The sequence below is a fragment of the Rhamphochromis sp. 'chilingali' genome (assembly GCF_963969265.1).
Source record: "Rhamphochromis sp. 'chilingali' genome assembly, chromosome: 11".
Lineage (NCBI taxonomy): Eukaryota > Metazoa > Chordata > Actinopteri > Cichliformes > Cichlidae > Rhamphochromis > Rhamphochromis sp. 'chilingali'.
In genome coordinates this window covers 30,682,434-30,709,604 of record NC_137938.1, presented here as the reverse complement: position 1 = coordinate 30,709,604, position 27,171 = coordinate 30,682,434, and the positions used below count along the sequence as shown (strand labels likewise).

General features: G+C 38.3%; 1 protein-coding gene across 1 annotated transcript; it reads right to left on the bottom strand.

The window, feature by feature from the left end:
* Positions 1-12,638: 12,638 nt before the first annotated feature.
* rhbg (Rh family B glycoprotein) lies at positions 12,639-21,337 on the bottom strand. Its single transcript, XM_080895892.1, has 10 exons — positions 20,984-21,337; positions 18,170-18,356; positions 17,251-17,401; positions 16,959-17,106; positions 16,501-16,667; positions 15,389-15,526; positions 14,959-15,092; positions 14,208-14,329; positions 13,845-13,918; positions 12,639-13,286 (listed from the first exon to the last, which is right to left on the bottom strand). Exons 1-10 carry the CDS (start codon positions 21,159-21,161, stop codon positions 13,194-13,196), a joined length of 1,392 nt encoding a protein of 463 aa, XP_080752018.1. The 5' UTR covers positions 21,162-21,337; the 3' UTR covers positions 12,639-13,193.
* Positions 21,338-27,171: the final 5,834 nt, after the last annotated feature.

Sequence of the window (27,171 nt, the reverse complement as noted above, 5' to 3'; positions counted from 1 at the left end):
TTAATTTGTATATTACTATTACATGAAATTTCCCCTGTCAGAGGGGGCGATTAGAAATGTGACTGTATGTTTGGGATAAATGCTGTTTGGCTTGTCTTGTAGTGTACTATTCATCTCTGAAAAGGCTTATTGGTGGACATGAGAAATGTTTTTGAAAAGGAGTCCAATCAGTAAGCGAACTCCCACTGCTTGAAGCCAATGATAGGTGGGATGAACGGGGAGGGACCGTAAGCAGAGCTCTTCTTGTAAGGATTTAAGAGTTTGACGCACCTTTGATATGTTTCTTTAAATATAAGGGAGCATTTTCCTTTTTTTGTTTCCCGGAGTCGTATAATTGAGTACGGAAGCAGAAAGGGGACACCTCTGCAGAGACACAAATTACACCATTTGCAAAGCTGTGCTGTATTTTCTGCTCATAAGAACATGAGGTGGTGTTGGGGGTGCAATAGGAGAAGAAAAGCAACACGACCACAATTGGACCAATGAAGCATATCACGCGCATTCACTTTGCATTTGCCACTTCCTTCGAGACTTTTCTTTCTTTGATTTCTTTGATGCACTGCGGCACTCCTCACAAGCTAATAATAGACTTGTCCATCAACTGTCCCCACCCTTGGAGTTAATTGGCGTTGTGCAAAGGGAGCCAGTGTTGCTCTGAAGTCGGGCCATCATTAGATCAGTGGATGCTGACCATCCTCTGCTCACATACATCGCTCTGATCTGCACACGCTCCCCCATCTCTTTTTCACCACCCCACCTGCTCTCACAGCATGCCCCCACCCCTGCAGAGCTGACCCTCCCTTTTGCCATCCCGTGGTGTCTTCTGAGAAGGTCTTGAGAAGGCCGACCTGGCTCTTTTCACATCTTCGTCTCAGATGCTTCTGATCTGATCTCACTTTAACTAGATAGCTCTCTTACAGTACCCCCACACCCCCCTTCCCCCAAAAAGCTAGAAGAGGGTACTCATTCTACAACGGCAGCTTGGTTTTACCTTCATAAAATTCTCTGAAAATGCTCTGTGTTCGTCCGTCAAATTTTTCCATTCAAAGTCTTATTGGATCACTTGTTTCTCTTATTCTATTCTCCTTCTTATCTTACATAAAATCTTTTGCCAGTTTGTTGAAATTACTCCCACATATTCTTACTGGTTTGGTATGACTGGCTACTTTTTTTTCTTTTTTTTCTTTTTTTTTTACCATTTTTTTACCCTTTCATTGAAATGATTGATTAAAAAACGGATAGTTAGATTGATTTTTCTTCCCATGTTGAAAAGCAATGCTTACAGAAGTAGCCATGACATAAACACACTGACTGCCAAGTTCATGTGTGTGTGTGTCAGTGGGTGGGAGTGTAAACATGTGAACCTTTGGTGCACACAAATATACACAATGCATATGTGTGCCAGCAAGTATCGTCCTTGTTTTTGGCTTCTACTGTGATGTGTATGCACATCTCCAAAAGTGTGAATCTTCACTGGCGTTTCAGTGATTGATATTGGTGTTTTAGCAGGTTATGGTGGATCATTATTTAAACATAGAAGAGATGTGGTGGTGTCCACACAAAGGCAATGACTGGAGTAGTAAAACAAAACAAAACCCTCAGAAGAAAAACAGGAAAATGTGAGATTTTCATGGAGTGAAGAATTTGGACATCCAGCATAGGAATAAATTGTTTTTACAGTCGTTTATTTTATGATATTTTCTTTTTTACTCTCATTGGTTTATTTTTTGTTATTCGCCTGCCACTTTCATGAAAAGAAAGAAAGGAATTGAATCTATGCCAATAACAAGTATTTTATTTGTATTCAAAGCCTAAAATATCTTGCTTCTCTGTGCCATCGAGCTCCATTGTTGTCCAAAAGCACATTAAAAACACATCAGTGAACCATACTGTTGCATTGGGTGACATGATCCTTCATTACCATGAGAACGCACAAATCTTTTTCTATCCCACATGCACTGCGTTGCACAAAAACACTCCGTAGATCACTAAATGTTGATTAACGCACAGCTGATAAACCCAACAAATGTCTTTCTGAGAAATATGTCACAAAAACTGCAACAAAAATGATTTGGATTTTTTCTATGACAATATATAGATTTCTGTAGAAGATGTTGGTCTTTAGTAAAATAGTAACTATTACTGGCTATTAACATGTTGTTGGTCCCTGGAATTTCATTATTTGAATTTTATATGGCAACAAAAGAAGGGAATAAGATCAGTGTTTTATTCTTAATATGTGTGAATCTGTGGGGTTGTATTTAGATAGGCGGTTTTTTGAAAAGTTCCATAAGAAATGTGTTAATAAAAAAATTGTGCTGAATACAGAATGAAAAAATAATAATTCAGATCTTTGTTAGAACAAAACCTCTAACAGCTAATGCCTAAAATATTGGCACTAAACTTAAAAAGCCAGCAGTAGCTGAACCCTGCTACATACATGCAAGCCCCAATTTGTGCGTGCAAGAGAATAAATGTGTCCTTTTGGGAGTTTGTGTATGTATATGCACAGCAATGAGTTTCGAACACAAAACACTGCCTCATGCCCTCTTTGTCCCATCCTCCCCTGCCCTGGCAGCTCTCCCAAGATGCCCCTGCCCCCGGCTTCCTGCCTCTAATGGCCGTCTCTGTGTGCCATCTCGGGAAGCCTGACATCCCCTCCAGAGGCCGAGGGCCTGGCGTTAATGAAAGCCATTGACGGGCGAAGAAAGCCTCTTTTGTGGTGCCGGGGGCAGGCGTGGGCACCCGTTTGCTCAAACACAGCTTCCCCTCCGCACACACTGGGCCCACCGCTCAGAACTGAGTGCCAAGAGCGGAGATCGAAAGACAGGAGAAGCAAAGTGCCCCCTTACCAGGGAAATGGCAGAAAGCGATGGGTAAAGCCGAGGGAGAGAGGAAGGGAGGGGGAGTGCTGGTGAGAATGAGAGAGGGAGGGTGAAAATGACAGGGGGTTGCGTTGGCAAAGAAGGGGAAAGCAAAGAGGAAGGGATAGGTGGGGATAGGCCCGAGTGAGAAGAAAGGCCGAGAAAGAGCATTAGAGATTAGCCCAAGAAGACAAATTCAATTGGCGCATAGGAGGAATGAATAAAAAAGGGGAAATGGGGTACAAACCTCGCAACCAAACACAGAACACCAGAGAAAGGAAACCTGGAGAAAAGGGAAATTGAGCAGCAAAAACAAAGAAACGGAGGTTGGACTTGTCCATGTAAATGAAGCTGGGTGGCCTTGAAGGATAAAAAACAGTGGCAGGGTGCTGGAGGTCTCCCTCTGCCACTGTACAGCCTGTCAGCTTCTCACTAGCTCACACCCCTTTTGGTGATTTATAACACCTGAATTGTTCTCCTTTAACAGAGTTGTGAATGGGAGAGAAAGAAGAGAGCTGCCAGCATGCCAAACAGTCGCTCCATTATTGATAACCAAACAGATGTGTCCAGTTTGGATTTAACATCTGACGCTAAATCTGGGCTAACGGTTTTTGTTGTCAGGGAAATACTGTAAACTGGCACCCAGACGCTCAACAGAGATGCAGAGTTATAGTGTGTAATATTGGCTTCATTCAGTTCAAATCAAACCTGTGTTTGCTTGTACATTGCCTTGCAGGTGAGCTCCCTTCCTTGCTTCATTGTTGGCTGTGAAAAGCCTTCAGCAGAAATCTAAAATACACCTTTTTGATTACGTTTATTTAATGACACCTCAGGTTTGAATGCACATTTTGAGGTTTATGCATGGGGAAAAAAGAGCTTTTGTGCAGCTTTAAGCTTCTTTGACTCAACATCGCCACCTATTGGTTTGACATTCACCCCATCAGCCACCTCTTGTCTCCCTGCTGTGCAGCACACAGCCTACTGTATTGTTCAGGCCACTAATTCATCCCAACAGCTCCTGCTGCTAATTTCCAACCACTGGCAAAATGCCATTGGCGGAAGTGGCAGTGTGCACTGCCTGTATCCATGCGCCACCGTGGGAGAGCAGCAAGAAAGTAGTGCCATATTTGTCCCAGTATGTCATCTGTTTAACACGCCTGATTGGCTTTCACACCATAGCCTTCTAATTAATATGCAGTGGCCCCTCGCCCCGCCTCTCCTTGCCATGCCCTAAGACAAAAGCGTATTGTGTGAGCACCTCCTGTTTTAATTACGCTCAAAAGGGAGCTGTGTGAAGGTTTTCAGTGTGTGTTCGTGCTGCATTTATGAATGCATGAGCAGCACTTGTCCACTTGTTTGTGTATATGTGTGTGTACACACGGTATGAAAAAGTACAGTATGTGCACCAAGGGAATCATAAAACAAGCACATTCGTCGTCATGTCATCCTGCACGTATGCTCCTGCTTGTGTGTGTGTGTGAGTGTGTGTGCATACTAAAATGAGAAGAATTGCAATTCCATTGCTAGGGGAGGAGCTGCTGCTGTTCTCTCCCACAGGAGAGAAAAAAGTGTTGTTGCTTGTTGCTTTTATGCAAATAGGCATCCAATAAAGGTTTTTTGGGAGAGCCACAAAGAGGGTTTGTGATCGGAGCACTGGGGAGAATGGGAGAGGTTAGGAGGGGTTATGGGGAAAAGACAGGGACAAAATTCCCATCGGCGTACCCAGACCCATCATGTTACATCTCTTCTCTGACTTTCTTTTTCCTCCTCTTTCTTTTCATCCCTCTTTTCCTCACATCCATGACCCAGTTATTAATTTGGTTGAGATTAGTCACTCGTTAATTAACGCACCCCCCCTCAAATCTTTTAGTCTTTCATTCTTTCCTTCTTTTGATTGTATCAGATTCTGGCTATTTTCTTTTCCCCTTTTTTGTCTTTTCGGTGATGAGAATGAGGTAATGCACGGTGTGAGGGGAGTAAGAGAAGAGGCTCCTCGATTCCATCAGGGAGCCTTTCCAACACAGATAGTGAACACTTTAAAATAGGATGGTCTGAACTACTGAATTTAAAATTTGATTTCATAGACAGCTGAGATCTGGACTGATTGCTTAGATCTTCAAACAAATTCACTGAATTTCATCCTGGAAAATGACACACAGAACACGTTTCCACCTCTAAAAAGACCTTGTCTTGTCTTTATTCTTTTGTAGCTCTAGGATTTAGTGAAATTGAGCTCAGGGGTCTCTAATATGAGGCATACAATAAGATATATGCAGTAGTATTGAATAAATCGAGTCTGCTGTGTAAACAATTAAACAGTGAATAGTATGACCAGGAGCAAGATTCAGCTTGGAAAATTTTAAATTTAAACCCCCAGAATCTAGCTGGGAATATGTGTGGTTTGGCAAAAGTCTCTGACATTGTCCTGATTCTTCTGATTCATGTATGGCTTCCTGTAAAGCGGTTGTCTTGATGTCTTCTTCAATTCTCATGAACCAGCATGTTTAGTTGGTAGATTATGTATCGTAGTATTTCCTTTTTGGTTAAGCATATAGATGATTAATATTTCAGGCACACCCTTATCAGTAAGAACTTGAAGAACTAAACATTCCAATAAGACAACATTTTTTCTGAAACCAAATACAAAACGTTCCCTATGGACATAGAAACAATATTGTTGTACGCTATATATGTATGTATGTATATATATATATATATATATATATATATATATATATATATATATATATATATATATATATATATGTTTTATTGCTTAATTGAACTTTTTCCCAGTCATCTACTGTGTATATCCTGTGTGCAGTATTCAGATGACTGCTGTTCTTCCAACTGTCTCAAGCTCTTTAAATTCAGGTATTCAGTAGTTTTTATTAACATGTGGCCAAGTTTGAGGATCAAATGCTGAATACTGAGCGTCATGATAACTTTAGACCGAGACCTGAGGTCAGCATTATTTACTTATATTAGCTTTTTACTTTGTTGTTAAAAGTCAGGCACAATAAAATGTTTATTATCCAACAAGGTGATGTTATTGATAAGGTCTCAACAAGAACGTCTTTACAAAGGAATTTCATTTAGAAAGGGCAGGTAAAAATAAATAAATACAAGAGTTTCTTTTATATCTGGATTCATAAGGGCCCAAATTAACATTAAGCTCAATACTGTAAAAGCAGACAAAACTAGAGACGTGATGGGTTCTGCTGTTCATTCATACTGTCATCTCTCTCTCTCTCTCTGAGCTTTTCCTGCTCTGCCAGCTAAACTAGCGTGACTTCATAGCTGCTCTCAGCCCCTGGTCTGGACATGCTGAGCCACATGCTCCCTCAGTGGCTCACTCAATTAAAAGGCCACAAAGCCCCCAACCTCTCCGACCTCTGCCGACCCCCTTGTGTCACGTATGTCCACAATGCAGCACAGTGGGATGCGTGCGGTGGAAGTGGCTGATCTGGAGCAGAGGGCTCATGAGGGGGTTGGAGGTTTGTGGTGCTGGGGTTGGTCAGTCCGCTTTTGTTCCAGTGGTGTCCAGCTTGCCCCCCCCTTCACCCCTGGTGTCTTTCATAAGGAGTGTGTAATAACTGCCTTTGTTGGTTTTTCCTCTTGTAATGGGTCCAGTGGGAGGCCTTGTTAGTGCACAGGGTGCTAAGCCAGGGGACCTCGCAGGAACTCTGGGATTAGAGGCTGCCCCATTCTGCCCTAAATGTGATCCTTCTCTGTCAGAATGGTCATTCAACCAGTGGATGAATGTTATTCTTTAGATCTTCCTAATTGCAAAAGCCTTTTTTGTTCTATCTAAAGGTCTTACGTTTCAGTTTACTTAGTTATCTAAGGGAGAATTAAAGGCCCAGTACGCAGCCTGAGGAAGGATAAAGAGAAGTATGAGTTATAGAGTGGCACATCAATGATATACTGACCTCAAAGAAATGAAGTAATAGAGACTTGTGGAATGAGGTCATAAGAAAGCTGTTTAGTAGCAGTAGCAGAAATTGACTTGCTGTTTCTGTGGATTTGAGATAAGACTTGGATGCATTTTGGTGTTGATGGGGGAGGGGGAGGGGGTAATTCCAGCACTTGGGTCTTAGTTTTAAAACAACAAGAAACTTTGGTTTCAACCACTTTTTATGTTTGATAACATTTTTTTCTTTTTTTCATCTAAGCTTGCTTTAAAATGACTTAAATGCCTACTTTAATTGCATTTTAAATAGTTAGCAACACTCTCAACTCTAATATCTATAAAATGGTGTTGAATTGATACAGTTAATTTAATCGTAAAAACCAAGAGGATAATAGTATTAAAACAGTGCTAAATAATGCATCCCTAACAATTTGCAACACCTCTATTTTTGAATCAGTTGCTATTAAGTTGCAAGTGACACAGTGATTATAACATATATATCAGGTATTTGAAGCTAATGATGGCTAAAATATTTATCTTGGTTGAGAAAATTTTAAAACACACTTCCCTTAATTTCCAAAATGCCCGGGGATAGGGTGAGATAGATAGCTACATGTGCCCTACAAATTCATGGTGAATTTCTAACCCATGTTTGCATGTAATTTGGGCCATTATGAGTTCAACAAATCTTGAATTTTGTTCAAGAGAGAATATCTTCAAATCAGTATTTGCTCATGCTGGACTTGACGGGAGGTCCAGGTGTGACGGGTTGCACTCTGCTTTCACACGCAGGATTTGTCGACCACAGGCAAGCTATAAAAGAGGCCCATATTTGAGGGGCCCGAAATTAACACTGCCTCTACTTTTGTTGATTTGGCATTCATACAGCTAGCCATTTTTCAGGGAGGAAATTCAAGTGAAGCACTCCCATGTACTTGTGAAGCACACTGAAGGCAATTTCCCCTCAGTCAAGAGGCTAAAACCCACTCAAACTGAACTACTTCCTGCATTTAGTCAACACCCCACCACCGACACTGCTGCTCCATCATCACCCTGCTTAGCTGGCATCAGTCATAACCTCTTACTGGGGCTCTGCTCTTTCCAGAATGGTGACAAGGAGGCTACAACAACAGCTTTGTTTCTGAACCTAAACCACAATCACAGACATAAATCTCAAATGTGCATTTAAGTTTAGTTTTTGCATTACATCCTATGGTTTGTTTTCCCCTGCGAAGATTTTAAGTTGTAACGCTCAAGCAAAAATGTTTTCTGTGGTGTGGTGATTATACACACAGCTGACAAGTGCTGATTGGAGAGCTGATATGGCTTTTGGGATGACTTCAAAATTATAAGTGTGTGTTAAATTAACATTGATGAGTGTACACTTCTAAATGTACCTACAAAGTGTTTATATTTGTACTTGTGAGTGCAAATCGCAGCAAGACGTTTGCTTTTGAGGGTCTCAGCAAAGGCCATAAGCAGATGGAATAATCATGCAATCAAAAGATTATCACTGTAAATTAAGAAGTTAGGTAACCAAAGTGCATGAAGTTTTGCACTTTTAGATTTTACTTTTTCACTCAGGATTCAGAATTCATCATGGAACAAAGAAAGCACTGCGGGTTATGAAGAGACTCATCTCTGTGCTTGTCGTGTTAGGCCTCAATGCAGTAGTGCTCAATATTGTTGATTTTAATACATAGACTAAAATACACTATTGTTATCAAAGTAAATGCACAACAGTGGTTTGAATTATATCCATCATTCACAGTTGCAGAGTTCCACAGGTTTCTGTACTGGGACCAATAGTTTTTACATTATACATGCTTCCTTAGACAGTATCATTAGGAAACAATGCATACACTTTCATTGTTTGCTGATGATGTCCAGCAATGTCTAGCTATGAACCCAGATGACAAAAATCAATTAATTTAATTGAAGGGTGTCTTAAAGACAAAAAGCCCTGGATGTCCCACTATTTTCTGACAAAACTGAGCTTCCTGTTCTTGGCCATAAATATATTACAAACATGATGTCTAACCAGGTACTTACTCTGCATAAAATTACTTTGGCTTCCAGCAACGCTGAGAAATCCTGGAATCATTTTTGTTCAAGATATGTCCTCCAGTGTTTACAAACAAATGTAGGTATCGCTAAAATTAGAAACATTGTGTGTCAGAGTTATGCTAAAGAACTAGTTCATGCATTCATTACTGCTAGGCTAAAGTATTGCAATTCATTATTATAAGGTTGTTCTAAAAGTTCCCTAAAAAGCCTGACAGAGATATACACTTCTCCCATACATGCTTCTCTTCATCATCATCATTACTGGCCAAGGTGGCTAGCAAAACGACACTCATCTGTTACGATGATGTCAATGAAGCTCATTTATTTGCTAATGCTAGCTGTGTTTCCACGCAAAGTGCAGATAACTGATCTCAGAGCAGTGAAAGCTGAGCCAGAGGCAGTTTGCCTTGCACACTTGTCTCCTATCAATTTACAGTCAAAGACAGGAGGTTTATCCACAACATGCATCTACAATCAACCAGAAAAATGCTACCTGCCAAGCAGCTTGCCCAGCTCTAATCACTGTTAACAGGAGACCGACACGCCCATACGACAGAGAGAGCGATAGTTCCTATGAGCGTGAAACACGTGCAGTTTCCAGTGACAATAGCTGACTGTGGCCACATGATGGCAGTATTTTAAAGGATGAACTTTATTGTAGCCCTGTCCGAGATAAGAGGAGAGAGAAATCAATTTACTTTGGTATGTTAATTTATGTCTGTTGTTAGATTTAGCAAGGCAAGTACTGCTTAACTTGCTTGTCCCACTGATTCAGAGAATTTGTAATTAAAGAATGGGAGGTAAAGCCAACAGCTATTAGGCCATTTCCTGTGACGCCAGCTCCCAGTTTGGATTAAAGAGACAGATATTCGTTATAATTTTCAGATTAAACTCAAAACTTTACTTTTTAAAAAAAAACAAAAACAAACAACCTTATAGTTAGACCTGGATCAGATAACCCTAAACTATCCCTTGTTTTTCTGCTATAAACTGACCTGCTAACCTGAACCTGAATTTTTGTACAATTTTTGTATTTATTTTATTTTTTAAATTTACATTTAACTACACTGGATTTTACACTTTTACTGCTCTATACTTCTGGATGTATTCCAAATACCACATTATAAAATTATCAAACTCTGATGGCCTTGTTTGCGAAAAACATTTTGAATTTCATGAATTAATAATTTGTGGTTTGAGGTACATTTCATGCTATCCCTTCATAAATGATGTATTTTCTTATAAATCTTATCAGGGTCTGATATCCTGTCAGTGTGTCAGATCAATATAGCAGTGTAAGCCTTACCCCATTATGGCCTCCACAGGACTGCAAGCAGACTAAGGGCTCCCACAGGGGACCAGGAGATCCTGAGGGAGCCTATTAATCCATTATGTTCACCTCCAGAGCAGTGTTAAGGATAACAATCACATACGAGCCGGAGGCAGGGCCACAGGAGGCTACAGCTGCTTAGGATGACCCGTGTTGCCTGGGGGGACTGATCAGCATCATTCCCATGCTGTGTCTTGCCCAGTGACCACATGTAGAGAAGTACAGTTATAAGGTCAAGAGCATATTATTTGTAGAAATTTGGATGAGATGTTATACTGCAAAGTGAAAAATCATGTGTTTTTAAAATTATATTTTACTGCTATATCAGAAAAAGTTAATATATTTTAACAATTTTACCAAAAAAATTCCATCATCATAATAATTATAAAAATGAATGAAGACAAAGACCTAAAATGTCCCAAAAAAGGAGAAAATATGGCCTTTCCTGTCCAGGCTTTATTTAGATTTATTATATATTTATTTATATACCAGCTCCCTAAAGGATCTACTTTGGGCAGTAGAGATTTAGTATCACCATTTTTTTTTCTATTATAATGATAGCTTTTGTACAAGCTTGACAACCTCAAAGGATCTTTACTTTTTTTTTTTTTTGTCATTGTCTTCAACATATTGCAGGTATGATGCCAAAGAAGCACATCACCAGAAGACATATTAGACAATAGAATAATTACCATAATCATGATTATTTTTCCTTGCATTTTAATTAGCCCTATGAAGCTCAATTAAGCTCTTCACTATAAGCGCCTATTCAGTAAACAGCTGTCCACCTGTCTTCTAGTTCTTGGGAAAAGGCTGTGGTGCCTGTTCACGCCAAGGAAACCATCACCAAACTGGGTGGGGGGTAAAACAAGGCCCCTGCAGCCTGTAAGGGGCCTCTTATATGAAGGGTGATTAATGCAATACAGTGGCAGGAAAACAACAGGGACATGGACTATATGCATGTATATAATCCAGACTGAAATTTGATGTGACTGATCAGAAAAAAAAAATTATAGATTGAATTTTGCTTGTTTAAACAAGCAAAAAGTGTTCTTGGCAAAGTTATCGGTTTGAAGAATACAATAAAATAAAATACATATATTAAAAAAGAATTAAATATTTTTTGTGAAATAGTATATAATATGTAACAATATGATCCAAAAAAATAAAAGTTCCACTATAGTGGACATAGTTATTATGATTGGAGCAAAGGAGGAAGTTGGGATGTGGTCAAACATTGGACTGGAGGTGGTCAGTTACCTATGTCACTTCTTGTCTAAAGCATGACATAAAGCATGTTGTTCTGTTTTACTTGTAATGTTCTAACTTGTTGGAATAAAATCAGGTAAAGTGGTTATGTTTCTAGATATAAACCATACTGCTGGAACATCCATACTAGCATCTCTTAAATGTATTGATGCATAAAATGAAGGCAGAAAAAAACCCCATTGTAGCTTCTGTTTGTATTCTTCTTTCCATTATTTGTAATAAACCTGTGTGTGGTTACCATCAATCAGTCCTGCAAAGAAAATATAAGGTTGCTATTTTTGTATATGTGCATTGTGAAAAGACACGCTGCATTAGGTACAAGGGTTCCTCATTGCATTCTAGAAAAAGAAACAAAGATGTGTACAAGTATATCTTAGGCACTGTAGACAAAGTTTGATAGTCACAAGGCAACATTTAAAAACTGATTAAAAACCATACAAATAAGAAGAACTCTGTTTTTTACATGATATACCATAATTATATTTATGGACAGTCATCTCAATGGACAAAACTGGATACCAATTGATAACTGATTCTACTGACTGGGGGCTGATGCAAGGGAATAAGTTATTACAGTATGTGTCCTTTTTTAAAAGTTCTTCATCACGATGCAAATCCTGTCAAGTCTTTGTTGCTGCCAACAATAAAACAAAGTTTGCACACATGCTTTGTTTTTGATAGCGTTTCTGTACTTCTTTAGTGGCATTAAGCACCTCTCATACAGAGGTGACCATGTCTTGTGAGGACACCTGCTTTCTTTGGTTGTTTCATCCTTGAAACAGAAACTGTGTAAATTACTTGTGAGAGACAAATCCCATATGAATTGAAAGCATTAACCCATCCTGTCATTATTGCTATGCAGTCATTAAGCCTTCAAGACAAAAGAACTAATGATGACTGGCCTTCATCATAATAAGCAGAGACTTGATTACATAGCTCCTTGCCTTCCTACCATATTCTATAAAATTACTAAATCTTATAAGAGGCTAAAGAGAGCCAGACCTTTCTATGTTTCATTCTGATGGCCATTTTTTGATTATGATGATCAATAACTGAATGCAATTTGTTTTTATCCCTATTGTTTTTGACCCCATTAACAAAAAAGTGCACCCACGTAGTCATAAATATTAAATGAGACACAATGCACATTTGAAATATTTATTTTGCCAAAAATATTACGATATTGCCTTTCAACTTCAGATGTAACCTTCCTTAGGTCAGTCTCGTAAATGTTAAAATGTGTGTCATACTAACCAAATAGATGTACATAACTATAAAAAACAACATATTGTTGAAGAATAATAGTGGTAATAAGTAATGCTCTGAAGGTATTTTTTATTAGATGTCTGTCTTTGGTTTGGATTGTCTGTAAAACTTGTATTTTGTAACAATACCTTGCTTTAGGAAACAATTACAAAGCACCTTTCATCAAATGGACACCTCATTTGGAAATGCAGCCTTTCCGCAGGCCAGTAGCACACAGTGATGGAGCTCTAGATCGACATCTAGTGGTTGAAACTGTCTAGATTAAATGGACACTTGTGTTCTTTTTAGTTTTAGTTTTTTGGGGATTTTTTGAAAAGCAAAGATGTGAATAAAAATGTAAAGCCTTCTAAAACAGCACATTTTGACAAATTTACATTAACATTAGTACAACATAGGTAGCTTTATATATTTTCTTAGAAGGGTCTAGGTTGCTATAATCTCACAGTGTGTGTGCCTGGTTCTGTCTTTCTGTGTCTTTTTGTGTCTAGTTGAGCTTCTCAGTCTCCTCTGGCTTTGCGAACTCTTCTGTCTTCACAGTGGTCAACTGGCCCTCATGACCTTCCTCGTCCCCTGGTACCTGACAGATAGCAGGAGATTATTGAGTTTCCAGACTTACGATATCAACTGGTCTCAAACATCCTTCCATTTCCCACTATGTCACGATTCAAGGCACTCATTAGTAGCTGCTTCTTGGTTTAATGGTATTAATTGTCTACTGGTTCACTGTATCTAAATGTCAGATGGATTGCAAAAATGGAACAAATTCTTTTAAACGTGTGGTAATTCAAATATTCATATACACAAACTCAAAAGCACCAAGGGCAACACAAATCTAAATGACGTCAGCCCAAAGTAATCAGATTCTGTGTAATAAACCAGGCTGATCATAAATTGTAGTGGTGAATTTGCTCCACCTGGTGATTCAACAGCTTTACTAGCTATGAACATATAACCGTCTTTGACATCTGATTGTTGGTGAAACACTCCCATCTTGTGGCAAAATTAGGTACTGCTCTGTTTGCAGCAGGGAAGTCTGAATCTTAAACTCCACGTAGCCTGTAGTATAGTTGCAGTGTTTCTTTGGCTGTGGACAGATACAGAGTTTAGAAGTTTCTAAAAGCTTCTTTGAACTTACTTCCCAGTAGATGCTGTCCTCAAAACACGAGGCGTCAGAAGGAGCTCCATAGATGGGCAACTTCATAATGAAACCTAAACAAAAGATTATCTGTATTAATCTTTTTTTCTTAATTAAGATTTTTAAGAAGTTATTAAGATATAAGTTGAAAGCAAGGTTTTGGGTTTCTGCTGACTATTAAATTATAAATCTTGAGATATCGTTTACATAACATTTTTTGTTTTTTACTGATCTGGTACCTCACAGGTCACAAAAGTCCAGTAGATTGTATTTTATGTTTTGTATCAGGTACTTTAAAAGTACCTGATATTCAATCAAAGGAGTATTAAAAAAAAAAAAACTAAAGGAGGGATGTGAACCTACCAACAAGAAGCCCTCCCACCAGGGCCATGCCTAAAGTGACAGCAAGGGAGATGGCCTGAATCCCGCCTTGGGAAGATGCGCTTCTCCCATCAGGTGCCACCATAGGGAACACGTCTTCCAAACTAAAATTGGCACAGAGGAAAAATATCAAGTAAGTTCACATTTAATTTATAGAATGGCTAGATGGATTTTTCACTCTAAAAATCGCACACCTCCACATCCAAAATATTTCCACCCCATTGCAATCCCCAACAATGAAAGGAGCAGGTTGACGAAAGCCTTCAGTTTTCTGCATGATGATTTCTGATTTGTAAATCATCAAAAGAATGATTAATATGTATATATGATTACATTTTATATATATATAACATTTTAAATCAAATATTTTTAATGTTCTTTTATATCCTGGTCTTGACAGTTCATAACTTAGAACATATGCTAAAGTACATATTTGTTTTGTATTTGTTCTTACAAAATTATGTTTCAAATTCTATTTTCACTCGTGTTCTTTGCCATATGCTCTCAACTCAGATCGCTTCAAGATGTTTATTGGTAGTGCTCCTTTTTTCTCTATACTAGTAGAAGTAAAAAATTAGATGTTGCTGTGTTCCTTTAAATCAACATTCTGTATTGTTATTTATGTTCTCCCTTATCTTTTATTGCAATATTCTTTGCGGGGGGAAAGGTCAACATAATATTTGACCTTACACCTTTTTCTTTTTTTCAAACAAATACAAAAAGAAATTTTTACCCGTTGCCATAAATCTCCTTGGTAGCCAGAGAAGCAGTGACCGCTCCCACAATAGCGCCCATAACACCGGGCATACCATGTAGGTTGTGAACCCCACAGGTGTCTTGGATCTTCAGCTTGCTCTCCAGGATGGGCTGATGGAGAGAAAACAAAATGAGAGGATTATGTGGCAGTGTTTGTTTTGTGGATGAAACTGTTTTGTGGATGAAACCCATTCAAGTTAATAATATTTTCAGTAAAAATGAATTCATTTTAGTGTTTTTTAACCCACTTTTTTAATAACCTGAAAACATAAATTAGCACATACATATTTTTGAAAAATTCACCAAAATTGTGTGTTTTAGCAACCAGTTTTTGTTTCTTTCCCTTCCACAAGTACATCACAGTTCCTTGTCTGATTTATTAAACATGAAAACTGAATCATCCTTACTGAGAGGTACTTGTAGCCCAGAACAGAGATGATACCAGCCAAGAAACCAACAATCATGGAGCCAAAAGGAGTCAGCATCATTTCTCCAGCTGTTCCTGCTGCCACTCCACCGGCCAGTGCAGCGTTTTGAATGTGGACCTAAAATAGTGACAGAAGGACTTTTAATAATGCATCACATAATGCAGAATGTAAAGATTTTAATATGTGTAGAAGAGACCTACAAAATAATAAATGAACAGATGAGACCATCAGACGTGAGCACCAAGAACTGTAAGATAATTCATCTTTCTCTAGCATACTGGTTTTGCACCACGTGCTAGTAAATAGGTGGACGATATTACAGACAAGCTGATTCCTTCCAGTGATTGGTTTGTCTTTACTGTCAGCAGGTTGTGTGGCATGTCTGTCCCCTTTGTCAATTTCACGAGCTGTTTATATTTCCCTCTTTGGTTTGATTCAAATCAGCACGGGAATGTCTCGCCTTGACTTCTTACTGTTAACAGATGGGCTTGACAACAAGCACATGTGACTAACTGACAGTGTCATCTTTGAGGAGGGAGTGTACCGTCAGCTGACACGTTTGTCAGTTTTTATCACAAGTGACTCTGTCGTGACCCGGATCAGCTGACTTTGACATTGCTGACAGGAGGGAAAGACCTAGTTCTTTCATTACTTTGTCTTGACCACACCCTCCCTTCACCGTGTTAATACTGATTGTGCACTTCTTCTGACCTCTACAGATGTTAAGAATATTTTTAATTATATTTTTTATTCTTAAACCTTTACCCCATAAAGAAGACATTTGACAACCTCCCCTAAACCATTATACTAAGTTTCACACCTTAGTATGGATCAATAAAAATGTGGATTGATGTCCACTAGACTGCTTTCTGTGTTTTACTAAGGGTAGCTGCATAGGCAGAGACCACCCAGGCTAACTTCTAATGCAATCTCAGTTCCACATCTTTGTTCCAAAAGGAGGCCTGAAATATGACAGTTTAGAAATAAGCTTCAAGGGAAACTCCTATTAGGCTTTCAAGTGGTAAAGAGTTAAGGTGAATTGCTTTTTGAAGCTACAATTCAAGTCATAAATTATAATTTTGTATCCTCACCATGTCCAGTTTGCCATCATGAGCTGTGAGGGCAGACATGGCATAAGTAGACAGAGTGCAGGCTGCCAGGGAGTAGTAGGTGTTCAATGCTGTACGATGCTGATCGTCTCCGTGAGCTGTGATGGCAGAGTTGAAGCTGGGCCAGAACATCCACAGGTAGAGAGTACCTATTTACAACCAGTATAGAAAAGACAACATTTTAATATTTCATCAATACAGTAGTTTTGATTTAAATATACACTTTGAAACTACTCAAAATATAACTGTTCCTGTTTCAAATACTATAGAGTGCTTCTATGTGTTGTTATTTGGGTGATTACAGACAGTTCATGATAATAGCGCCTGGCAAGCACCTGGCAGCACAAGTGACCAAAGAGTTACTATTAAATTAGACAACTATACATATAATAAGGAACATTTAGTATTTGTATTTCACAGAAGTAGTTGCAGGTGTTTACCGATCATAGCAAACATATCAGAGTGGTAGACTGAGCTGTTCTTGTGTTTGCTCTTGTCCAGCCCGGGTCGGTACAAGACTCGAGCCACCATCAGGCCAAAGTAGGCTCCAAATGTGTGAATGGTCATCGAGCCACCAGCATCTCTGGTCTGGAACAGGCCAGGAGTAATAATGATGAAAATAGGTGACAATTCAGATATGCATTGTGCATTTTAGGCCAAAGTCTTCAGTCCCAGTCTTTAATTATGTAGTTAATGTTTTCATAATATGAATATCTTTATACAGTAACTTACTCCAAGAAGGCTCAGCAGGATGAACTCATTGACTGCAAACAGTGTGACCTCAAACACAGCCATAACAAGCAACTGGACAGGACTTGTTTTACCCAGAACAGCTCCAAATGAGATCAGCACAGAGCCGGTGCAGAAATCAGCGTTGATCATACTGAAAGAAACAAAAATGTAAAAAAAAAAAACCCAAAAAAACAATTGAATTCATTCAAAAAATGAATTTCAGAAACATAAACTTCACAGCACAAAGACAACATAACAAAATACAATGCATCTCTTCTAATCCACAGATTTATTTTGTAATTTGCATGATGTGACATATTTTGTAGCATTCCAGTTTTTCTCAGCATTTAGAAAACCTTTTCAGTATGTTCATACTCAAAACTACTCTTGCTACCTAGAGTAAATACCAATTTTTTGTTTTGTTTTGGGTTTTTTTGCATTCATCAAGTGATAAGAGTATTGACAGTTTACTACATCCAGGTAACCAAAGATGTATTCAGGCTGCTTTAAATGCAGGATATGCAATTGGTCACACAGTGAAGGTGAACAATATTTCTAGGAATTGCTTAACCATGAGGCATTAACACTGCAAAAGTAGTTAGCCACTCCTATAGTTTTGACAAAGAATATTCTGTCCCCCTTGTCATAAGAAAAGGCTAAAATAAGACCTTTATTGCCATTATTTTATAGTACACAATGTGCCAGTCTCACAGGCAGAAATCAAGACTAGCTCTAGAATAACAAATGAAACTGATTTGTTTGTACATGTATTTGCACGGGTTAAATTGTTTGCACTCGTGTTTATGATTGTAACTAAGAGGATTAAGCGTCAAGAAAAAATTCTATCCTTATCCTATGTATTTTGCATATTCTGTATGTGTTTGGGTGCACATTCATATATGCATGGTTATCCACATACCTCTCCACTCCAACGTGGATTTTGCCTCCATGCATACCATGGAAGAAACCCTGCATAAGTGTGGCCCACTGTAAGGCTAAAGCTGCAATCAGGAAATTGAAACCAACACTGCTGAAGCCATAACGCTGGAGGAAAGTCATGAGGAAACCGAAACCAATGAAGATCATTACGTGTACATCCTGGAAACCTGGAAAGTGTGGATGAAAAGAGTTAAAAAATGAGAAACCAAGTGGTGAAATAACGAAGTACCTATGGCATTTAAAACATTTTCCCCTCATGTTTTTTTTAAATCAAACTACAATTAATTTTTTGTTGGTCAGAGGAATTCCAACAGCACTTCAGGGAGGATATCACTCGCTTGGATTGGTCTGGAATGTTTTCCTCAATAGCTACTCTCAACAAACTCACTCAATCATTGCCAGCGACACTATGACTCGAGGGCTTTGTAGTCTAGAAAAAAACACAAACTGAATGGCTACTTACATAAGCTTTGGTTAACTGGAACAACAGGTTAAGCTGTGAAACATCCTACTGATTCTTGGATCATCACTTTATCACTTGTATTGTGTGAAAAACTAGCTTTTGCGACAAGAGAGCATATGAAACTGAACTGTCTAAACTTGCACCCGGGTGTTTCCATGTATGTTTATCTATTTGTCTGATATTCCCAAACACAAAATTGCACTGTGCTTTGCCTGCTGTCACTATGGTAATGGTTAACTGGCAGGACCATGCAGAGGTGTTGTCTTCATTGCTGTTTTGGCCCAGATGCAGTTCTCAGTAGTTCCTAGTTGACGCCATACAGTAAAAGCAATAATACGCTTCACTGGGTTGAGTTAGATTCTATTATTTGGCTTCTGCTTAACCTTTAGTAATAACTATATAACCCAGCTTATTTGTATGTTTCCACATTGCATTGAATTCAAAACGCTAATATTGTCACTCATTTATTTATTTCTACTTTGGTTTAAAAAAAAGAAATAGTTCAGGTAAACTATTGCACAAGAGTTTGTTCAATAGCACAGTTCTCAACTATAGTTCCTCGGTTAGATCATTTCTGTTTTTTTTCCAAACCTACCCATGCAAGTGTTTTTCCAGTGAAACTTATATGTCACTGGTTTTCATAAGAGCATATTTCAGAGAAAGTCCACATTAGGTCTTCATTTTAACTATAAGTTGTGACCTGTGTGTTTGTCTTTCTGGAGGACAGTCCAGTAAAACACAGGCTTTGTACAGTGTAAACTTCTATGTTTACTGTACATTTTTTTTCCTAAGAATGAAATAAGGGTAAACCATGTAGGTTTTCCATACACACAGGTGAAGTTTTCTTTCATCTCCCAGGATATTGAGGGTGTCAGACTTCAATACACCACTATGAACCTTTTGTCTCTGCTTATTTTTCTTATTTTATGAATTTTAATCTATTAATCCTGTACTGTTTGAGGCAGAGCTGAAGAAAATAGTTGTTATTTGGTCAAAGCTTTGTTAAAAGTACAGTTTGTAATGTTTCATTTTGTCCTGCGACATTTCACATTGATTGATGTGTCAAAATGCAGTGGCTATGCTAACCAACTGACAACAGTCAAGTTATTAGTTTAGCTCACCAAACACATTTCCCACGTGTGGGACTAATAAAGGTGTATCGTCCAGTGCAAAATTAGAGGGTCATGTAATAACTACGTAAAAAAATATTGCTGACCTTGTGGCTTTATTAGTTCCTGTAATTCAGTTTTGAAGTCACATGTAACCTAATTCTGCTGCAGTAGGTTCTGAAAGGTGACTTACTAATAGGCCAGGGCAGGATCAACACCCAAGTTAGCTGCCTGCAGGTGGGAGGTGGCTTGTAAAGACGAGGGAATTCATCTCCCCAGATTCTCTTCGCAGAATGCTGTCTGATTTGTTAACACACGCCCAGCCTAACACAAAGCTCCATCTTAACGAATATGCCCAACTGCTAAGCTAGAACTTTGTGCTCCCTGACTTCTAAGAACTTCAGTGTTAAGTTTACCAATGTAAATGAAAGAAACAAAACGCCTATTTTCCATTATTAAGTCTACAACATTTCATTTTAGGTTCGGCTTAAAATATAATTCCTTCCTGGAAGTCCTATATATTGTCCTCTTGTGATAAGCAAAATGTGTATTTTATTATGGCTTCATGTTGATTAAATATAAATAAAATTAAATGCAATAAGAGTGGAAATACAATCATTTTAAGTTACTACTTAAAACTGACCACAAATCTATACTTTTATGTATCCAATGAGTGCCCCTATAAAAGTTTTTTGTTGTTGTTGTTGTTGTTTTTGCCACTACTGGGCAACGTAAATCACAAAGTTAACAAATAGCGAGGACAATGTTTTTGCCTGCATGCGACAGCAGTGGACTGGAAGACATTTCCATGAAATGTTCACTCATAATGAATAGGACTCTTCCAATTAGGGAAAAGAGAGCTGGTGAAATGCAATTCAGCAGATTTTTCCCCTTTAATGCAGATGAGAACATTTGTGTTTTGTTGAAAAAACAGTTGCATGCAATGATGAATTACGCAACAGTCCTAAAATAAGTGCACAGTGAGGCCATGTCTCAAAACAACAGGTAACAAAGAGAACCACTTTAACATATATCGGCCTTTGAAACTCTTAAATAAATTGCCGATAGGCTTAAGAACAAGGCAGAGGCAAGCTTACTATTACTACAGTATTATTTCGTTTTTTGGTTTACACTAATCTGTAATATGCTATGTGCAAAAATAACGTTATATTAAGTAGGAGCAATGCACAAATTTTCCTTTCCATATCTACAAAACACTCACTTGGGTAGCGGTAGTAGAAATCGTTGTCATATTCACTGTGGTTCGAATGGTGCCACTTCTTTGCATCTGTCTCTTTGTCATACTCCACCAGCACCCCAAAGAGGATGATGAGGATGATCTCCAGGATGAAGCAGGTGATCGGCAGTTTCAGCCGCATGTTGGTATTTGTGTCTGTCATGTTTTCTTTCCGGTGAGATGAAGACGAGAAATTTAATGAGGCTTGTTCTTCATGAAATTAATTACAGCTCTAGCACAGAGCGTTGGACACACTGTCTCTCTCACACTCAGGGGCGTCCTGCAGAGACAAGAGGATGTTTTGTGTGAGAGTGGAAGAACTAGCTCACAGACAAACACAAACGCTGATGTGTTTTTCATCTCTTGGGACACACCTACCGGACCTAAAATGGCATAATTAATATTATTCCCGCCCCCTTCTACTTTACTTTTTAAGGTGGTTTGAAGTGCTGGAGTTCAGCAAATACGTTTATAATAAGTAATAATCCAGTACTTTTGATAGATACAGCTTGGTAATTTGTGTTTCTAGTGTTTTAGACACTAATTTATGGCTAATAAGTTTAAGCTAGTTTAAACTAGTAGCTTAACACTTAGTTAAACCACTAGTTTATGGCTGCTGGATTACCACATTTTAGCCAGCAGCATGAGATTTAAGTGTCATTTTTATTTTCTGTGTGCACTTGCCATCATATATTATTGCAATTTGGCAGCAGCCACTCCTTCATTCATACAGCATACAGTTTGAGACAGTTTCTGTTCTGTATTTGTGTTTCATGCTAAAAGCAGAGATAATGCATGAACAAGTTCCTGAAAGTTCCTGAGACAATTCACTCACACACTCACTCTGTTTGGATAGGTTTGCCCACAAAAACTACTTTGCTGTGGTTACTGAAAAAATATACCGTTTGGTTGTGAAGCACCCCAATTAGCATTAAAAAAATTAAGCCACTGGAGTTCCTGGATTAGCCACTTAGGGCTGACTCATATGTTTACAGATGGGTAAAGAAAAACAAAAAACAACAAATAAGAGGTGACAAAAAGTCCAGACTTAACAAAACTTAAAGCACAGCTCTTTTACTCAGTGTGATTGTTTTTAATGTGCTCTTAATTTGATCTGTTATTGTATATTTTACACATGTTTGTATGGGATATTGTATTTGTTTTAAATGTTATATACCTATGTGGTATGTGACTTTTGTTGCTATGATGCCAGGTCTCTCTTGTAAATGAGATTTTTAATCTCAATGAGATTTTTACCTGGATAAATAAAGGATTAATAAAAAAACAGTCATCCTGTCTTTGAGGATGCACAGCGGATCTTCTGTTCTCTCAGTGATCAAAAAAACTGTAGCCACCACAGCCTACTACTCATACAACTGTCAATTAAAATCACACAGGATGAGTTCAGAAGGAAAGGGGCAAGAAGCCAGAATCAGCAAATACATATAGGGTTTTATCATTTAAAAGATTTGTAAATGGTAAATGGCCTGCATTTGTATAGCGCTTTTCTAGTCCTTAAGGACTCCAAAGCGCTTTACACTACATTCAGTCATTCACCCATTCACACACACATTCACACACTAGACCATTAAAAGAAAAAAAAAAAACTTATTTGCACAAAGTATTAACACCAATTGCCCTGATTTAATTACAAATCCACTATAAATAAATGGGATCCCACAGGAACTCAACACCTCCCCACTGCAACTGTTGCTAGCACTGCAACCAAATTACACAATCCTATACACAGAAAATCCTTACATCACGAACAATTATACAAAGCACAACACCTACATGGTATTAGCTCCAACTCAGGAATTGCGCCATACCCAACTATAATATTGCACCATTGCCAGGTGACAGAAAAACAAACCAAAAAAACAACATCCACAGTAATAAAACAAGGGCCTTTTAGCCTATAAGTATCATATAAGTATCACATAAATTATGTGTCATATAAATAAATGACACATAATTATACTTAGTAAAAAGTATACATGACCTAAAACATTCATTTTGCACCTTAAACCTGTACTGAAAGGTCTGTATGGCAATCAAATCTTCTCTAACGAGTCTCTGTTTGAACACTGCTGAGATAAATGCACATAGTAGAAGCAATAATCGTGATATTCTCACGTGATAAAGCTACAGTTCTTCAGCTGCTGCATTGCTTATCATGACTTTGTAGCATCCCACAAGCACATTTGCGCATAACCACAGTTCTGCATCAGAACAAGAGAGAAACGATGAGCCTCGCTACTACTTCCAATTTATACTATTCCTTCTATCTCCTGGTTCCAAATAGAGTCTGTTTTGAAAGGTCACTGTCCCTTTGATAAGTTACAGCCAGGGCTTAAATAAATGTGGGACCATAAAAGTACTGACACCATCAAGGATCAGTGGGTTTCTAGTTGGGCCATCTGCAGTTTTATTTACACAGTGGAAGATGAAACAGATTACAGTGGTTTCCTGCGTGGCGTTCTCACTTGGGGTTGGCTCTCACAGTGGTGTTTTTGTGTCTGCTTAGGTGTAGCAAACTTAATTAAAAACGTATAGATAATATCTTATTTCATAGTGTAATCTTCACATTTTTTTTATCCAAACACAATCTCTGTTGATTCACCCATTGATTATATTCACAGTATGGCCCCTATAGCCAGTGTAGCCAAAGGTAGTGTGGCCACTATTAACTCTTCTCCAGCAGATTGTACCAAGCAGCAGGAAAAACCTGATCACTAGGTGCCCGTGAGGAGGACGTGTAGTCCTAAACAGAGGCCCACAGCACACGACCAACCCATTCATGTCTCTCATCCTTGTCCCCCAGTCTGTGACACACCCACTGAAGAGACGGTAACCATCCTATTTTGGATAGAGCAAAATGTGACTAAATAGTTTAGACCAGGAAGCAAATGTAACAGTGTAGTATTATTCCACTTGCCACAAATGTTACTGCAACCTAGCCTCACCTAACTGGCCACACCAGGGGGTGTGGCCAGTTAGGTGAGGCTGGCTGCAGTAATCGCTGCCAGTCTGCCGTAGCCGTACGACAGTGTGCTATGCGGAGTGGTGTGGGGTCAGCCCTTTGATCTGATACAACACCGTTGTGCCCATTCAGGAAATAAAGTAGCAAGGATAGATCAGAGACTCCTTGTCTTCTTAAAAACGCAACACAACGCAGAGTCGAGGAGTCTGTTTGGGCTGAACTGTTGCAGCGGGGTGAAGCAGAAACCGGTTACACAAAGTTGCAGTCTTACACGCCTCTCTGCAGCTTCGTTCCTCTTGTTATTCCCCTAAAACCATATCCCCTTAGAGACTGTGTCTGCTCTGAATGTGTGCTAAAGAGTAAAACAGTAAAATGTGAAACATTAAGCATTAGGTCTCTTTCTTCTGAGTCCTTGTTAGTACAAAAACGAATAATCTCCTGTTACTGCTGCTTAATGCAATTTACCGCAACACTTGCATGCACGTACATTTCACACTTTAAAGAGGTCTCAAACAAAGACCTGCTAATTCACTTCTTATGCTTTTGGCATCCTACTTATGTTGCCAGACTTTAATCACATACAAAAAGACAAGATAAGGCAAAATGGCAATGTCCATCTCCGCCTGGTGAGACATCTATAAACTGGTGCTCACTGCTTTGTACTTTTAATGGATTAAAGTTTAGTAGACTGCATCAGTTTGTTGGAAGATGTAATTACACACTAATCAATGTATGTTTATGGGAACAATATGACTGATTGCACCTAAATAGCATCATACCTTAAATTTATGGAGTGACCATAGATATCAGTGCTGATTTTTTCCCCCACAATTGCAAGTTTTCTTCCTTTTACAATAGAATGTCTGATATCTGAAATGAGAGAGTTCAACAGAAACAACAGAAAATGAATTCACCAATGTTGGTATCACTCTTTTTTATGTAAAAATCATTCCCATGAGTGTTATCACTCAGGCATTTTTTCCCAGAATCAGTAAACTAAAACCACAAGAGCATAGACCATTTGCTATGCTGTTTACACTGACAGAGCTGTGACAGACACGAGAGAAAACAGCTATATATTTGTGAAAGGACTGGACAAGCTGAGGTTGTACAAAGCTAAAGGAAAATTTCATGTGCCTTCTCTTCCTCTTGCTATAATGTTTCATAACATATGTCACTCACACCTGTATCTTCATCTTCTATCAGCACAGGCTGCTTTTTCTTTGGAGCTGGCAAGAATGCAGTTATGTTTTTGAAGTATTTAAACTATTACCACGAGACACCAGGAGAGTCAAAGAGAAGCCATAAACTATGCAGATACAGATAACTCTTTCTGCCAGGTTCCTGTCACAAAGTCAAAACATCACTGATCGGTATTCTCCTGCATTTCATTCAGTCACATGATGTCATGTGACAAATTCAACATTATATAGTAATATAAGCTTTATGTCAATGAAAATATTTAAATTAACTGTGAATTCCTATGTGTGACATAATATTATTTATTATTCCTCTGTACCAAAGATTTAATCTAATATGTTGCTTTTTGAGCTGAATTCATAGAAAAAAATATTATATTCACAAATATGCACTCTTTAATGTGTAATTGAGTCTTCCAACAACTAATCTTTTTGTAAATTTAGAATTAGTGGCAGTGTTGGCCCGCAATCTTAAATGGAAAATCACCATTCTATTTGGCTTTTATGTGTGTGGCACCACACACATAAAAGTTTTGAGTTTGTGTGCCATGGAGGTCTTTTTAATTCATATCTGCACCTCCAGAAACCAAATATGAAAGATCAGGCTTGCAACTACTGTTTCTATCTGTTCATGTTTATAAAGTAGAATCACTGTTGCAGTCACTCTGAAGGCTCTTTAGGCTGGTTTCCAGATTTGCTTTGCATTTTTGGCTTTATGTTCATATGTAACAAGTACAAGAAAGATCGTATCCCCCTTAAACTTTAACTTCAAGTTTAATGTGTAATACATTCCTTTCTTTAATTTCGAGCCCAACACTGCTCTGAAATGAGCTTCATGACTCATCAACTTGGTTTCCTTTAAAGCCTCCTCCAGAGTAAATAGCTAAATATCTCCTTTTGTACCTTCTAACAGAAAACAGAAGAATACATTTAATTCAACATTCAAACAGGTATAGTGTTGTTTATGGGGAAAAAAACCCATTAGATATGTCATGTTTTATGATTTATAACCTGAATGAAACATAAAACTTCAGAGATAAGGACCTACATCCAGACATGCCTCATCTTGTCTTTGCTCTTGAACTGATCCTGTTCCTCATCGCTTTATCTTAGCCATTAGAGGCTTACATTTAAAATCAACAAGCTTTCTAAACTTGAAGCTCAAACTTTGATTAAAGTTCACAACTGCTGCTGCTGTTAGCAGGAAAATGACAACATAGAGACCTCTCAGCTATATGAATGTGATGAGTGATGTGCAACAGTCTGAAACAGAAACTGAATGAGAAAGATCTTGTTAGAAATGTAAAAAAGAGAGGGTTGTTTAGATATCACAGGGAAACTGACATCTATCTCAACAAATGCAATCTAAACCTGGGACAGCAACAAAGAGACATAAAAGAAAATTAAAGTTTTATATAATACAAACAAGGAAATGATTTACAACCAATACAGGGAATGAATCCCCTTCTCTAATAAGCATCCATTACTTTAGAGAAAAAAAATCATTATTTATCATGGCAGTGAGATCAATATCAGTAAATCAGTATTTATCACATTTCTGTAACTCCTTGTATGTTAGTGTTAGCCAGTCTTCCGTGTCTCAAAATGCTGCTGCACGACTTTTAACTAGAACACAGAAGAAAGAGCATGTTACTCATGATTTATCCTCACAGCAATGGCCAGCTTTCCATTTTAGAGTTCATTATAAAATTATTTTCTTTGTTTTAAAGTGTATAAATAGCGTTGCCCCCATCCTACCTCTTTGAGCTGCTGCACTTCCACTCTCCTTTCCAATTGCTCAGATCAGCTGACCAGCTGTGGATGTGCCAAGCAGACAGGGCTTTTGCTGTATAGCAGCTCCCCAATTCATTTCCATTTCACATTAGACAGACCTCTTCATTTTCAATTTTTAGATTTGCTTTTAAGAGCCATTCTGGCATTTATATTAGATTATTCTCAACCATTCCAAAAATTCTTAAAATCTCACATTA

Bases quoted from the DNA above. Each gene is read 5' to 3' on its own strand.
- rhbg (XM_080895892.1), bottom strand. From the start codon at position 21,161: ATGACAGACACAAATACCAACATGCGGCTGAAACTGCCGATCACCTGC. The intron at 18,357-20,983 runs GTGAGTGTTTTG...CACACTTTCCAG, and splicing joins TTTCTACTACCGCTACCCAA to GTTTCCAGGATGTACACGTA. The intron at 14,330-14,958 runs GTAAAAATTTCT...TGCCAATTTTAG, and splicing joins AAGGAGATTTATGGCAACGG to TTTGGAAGACGTGTTCCCTA.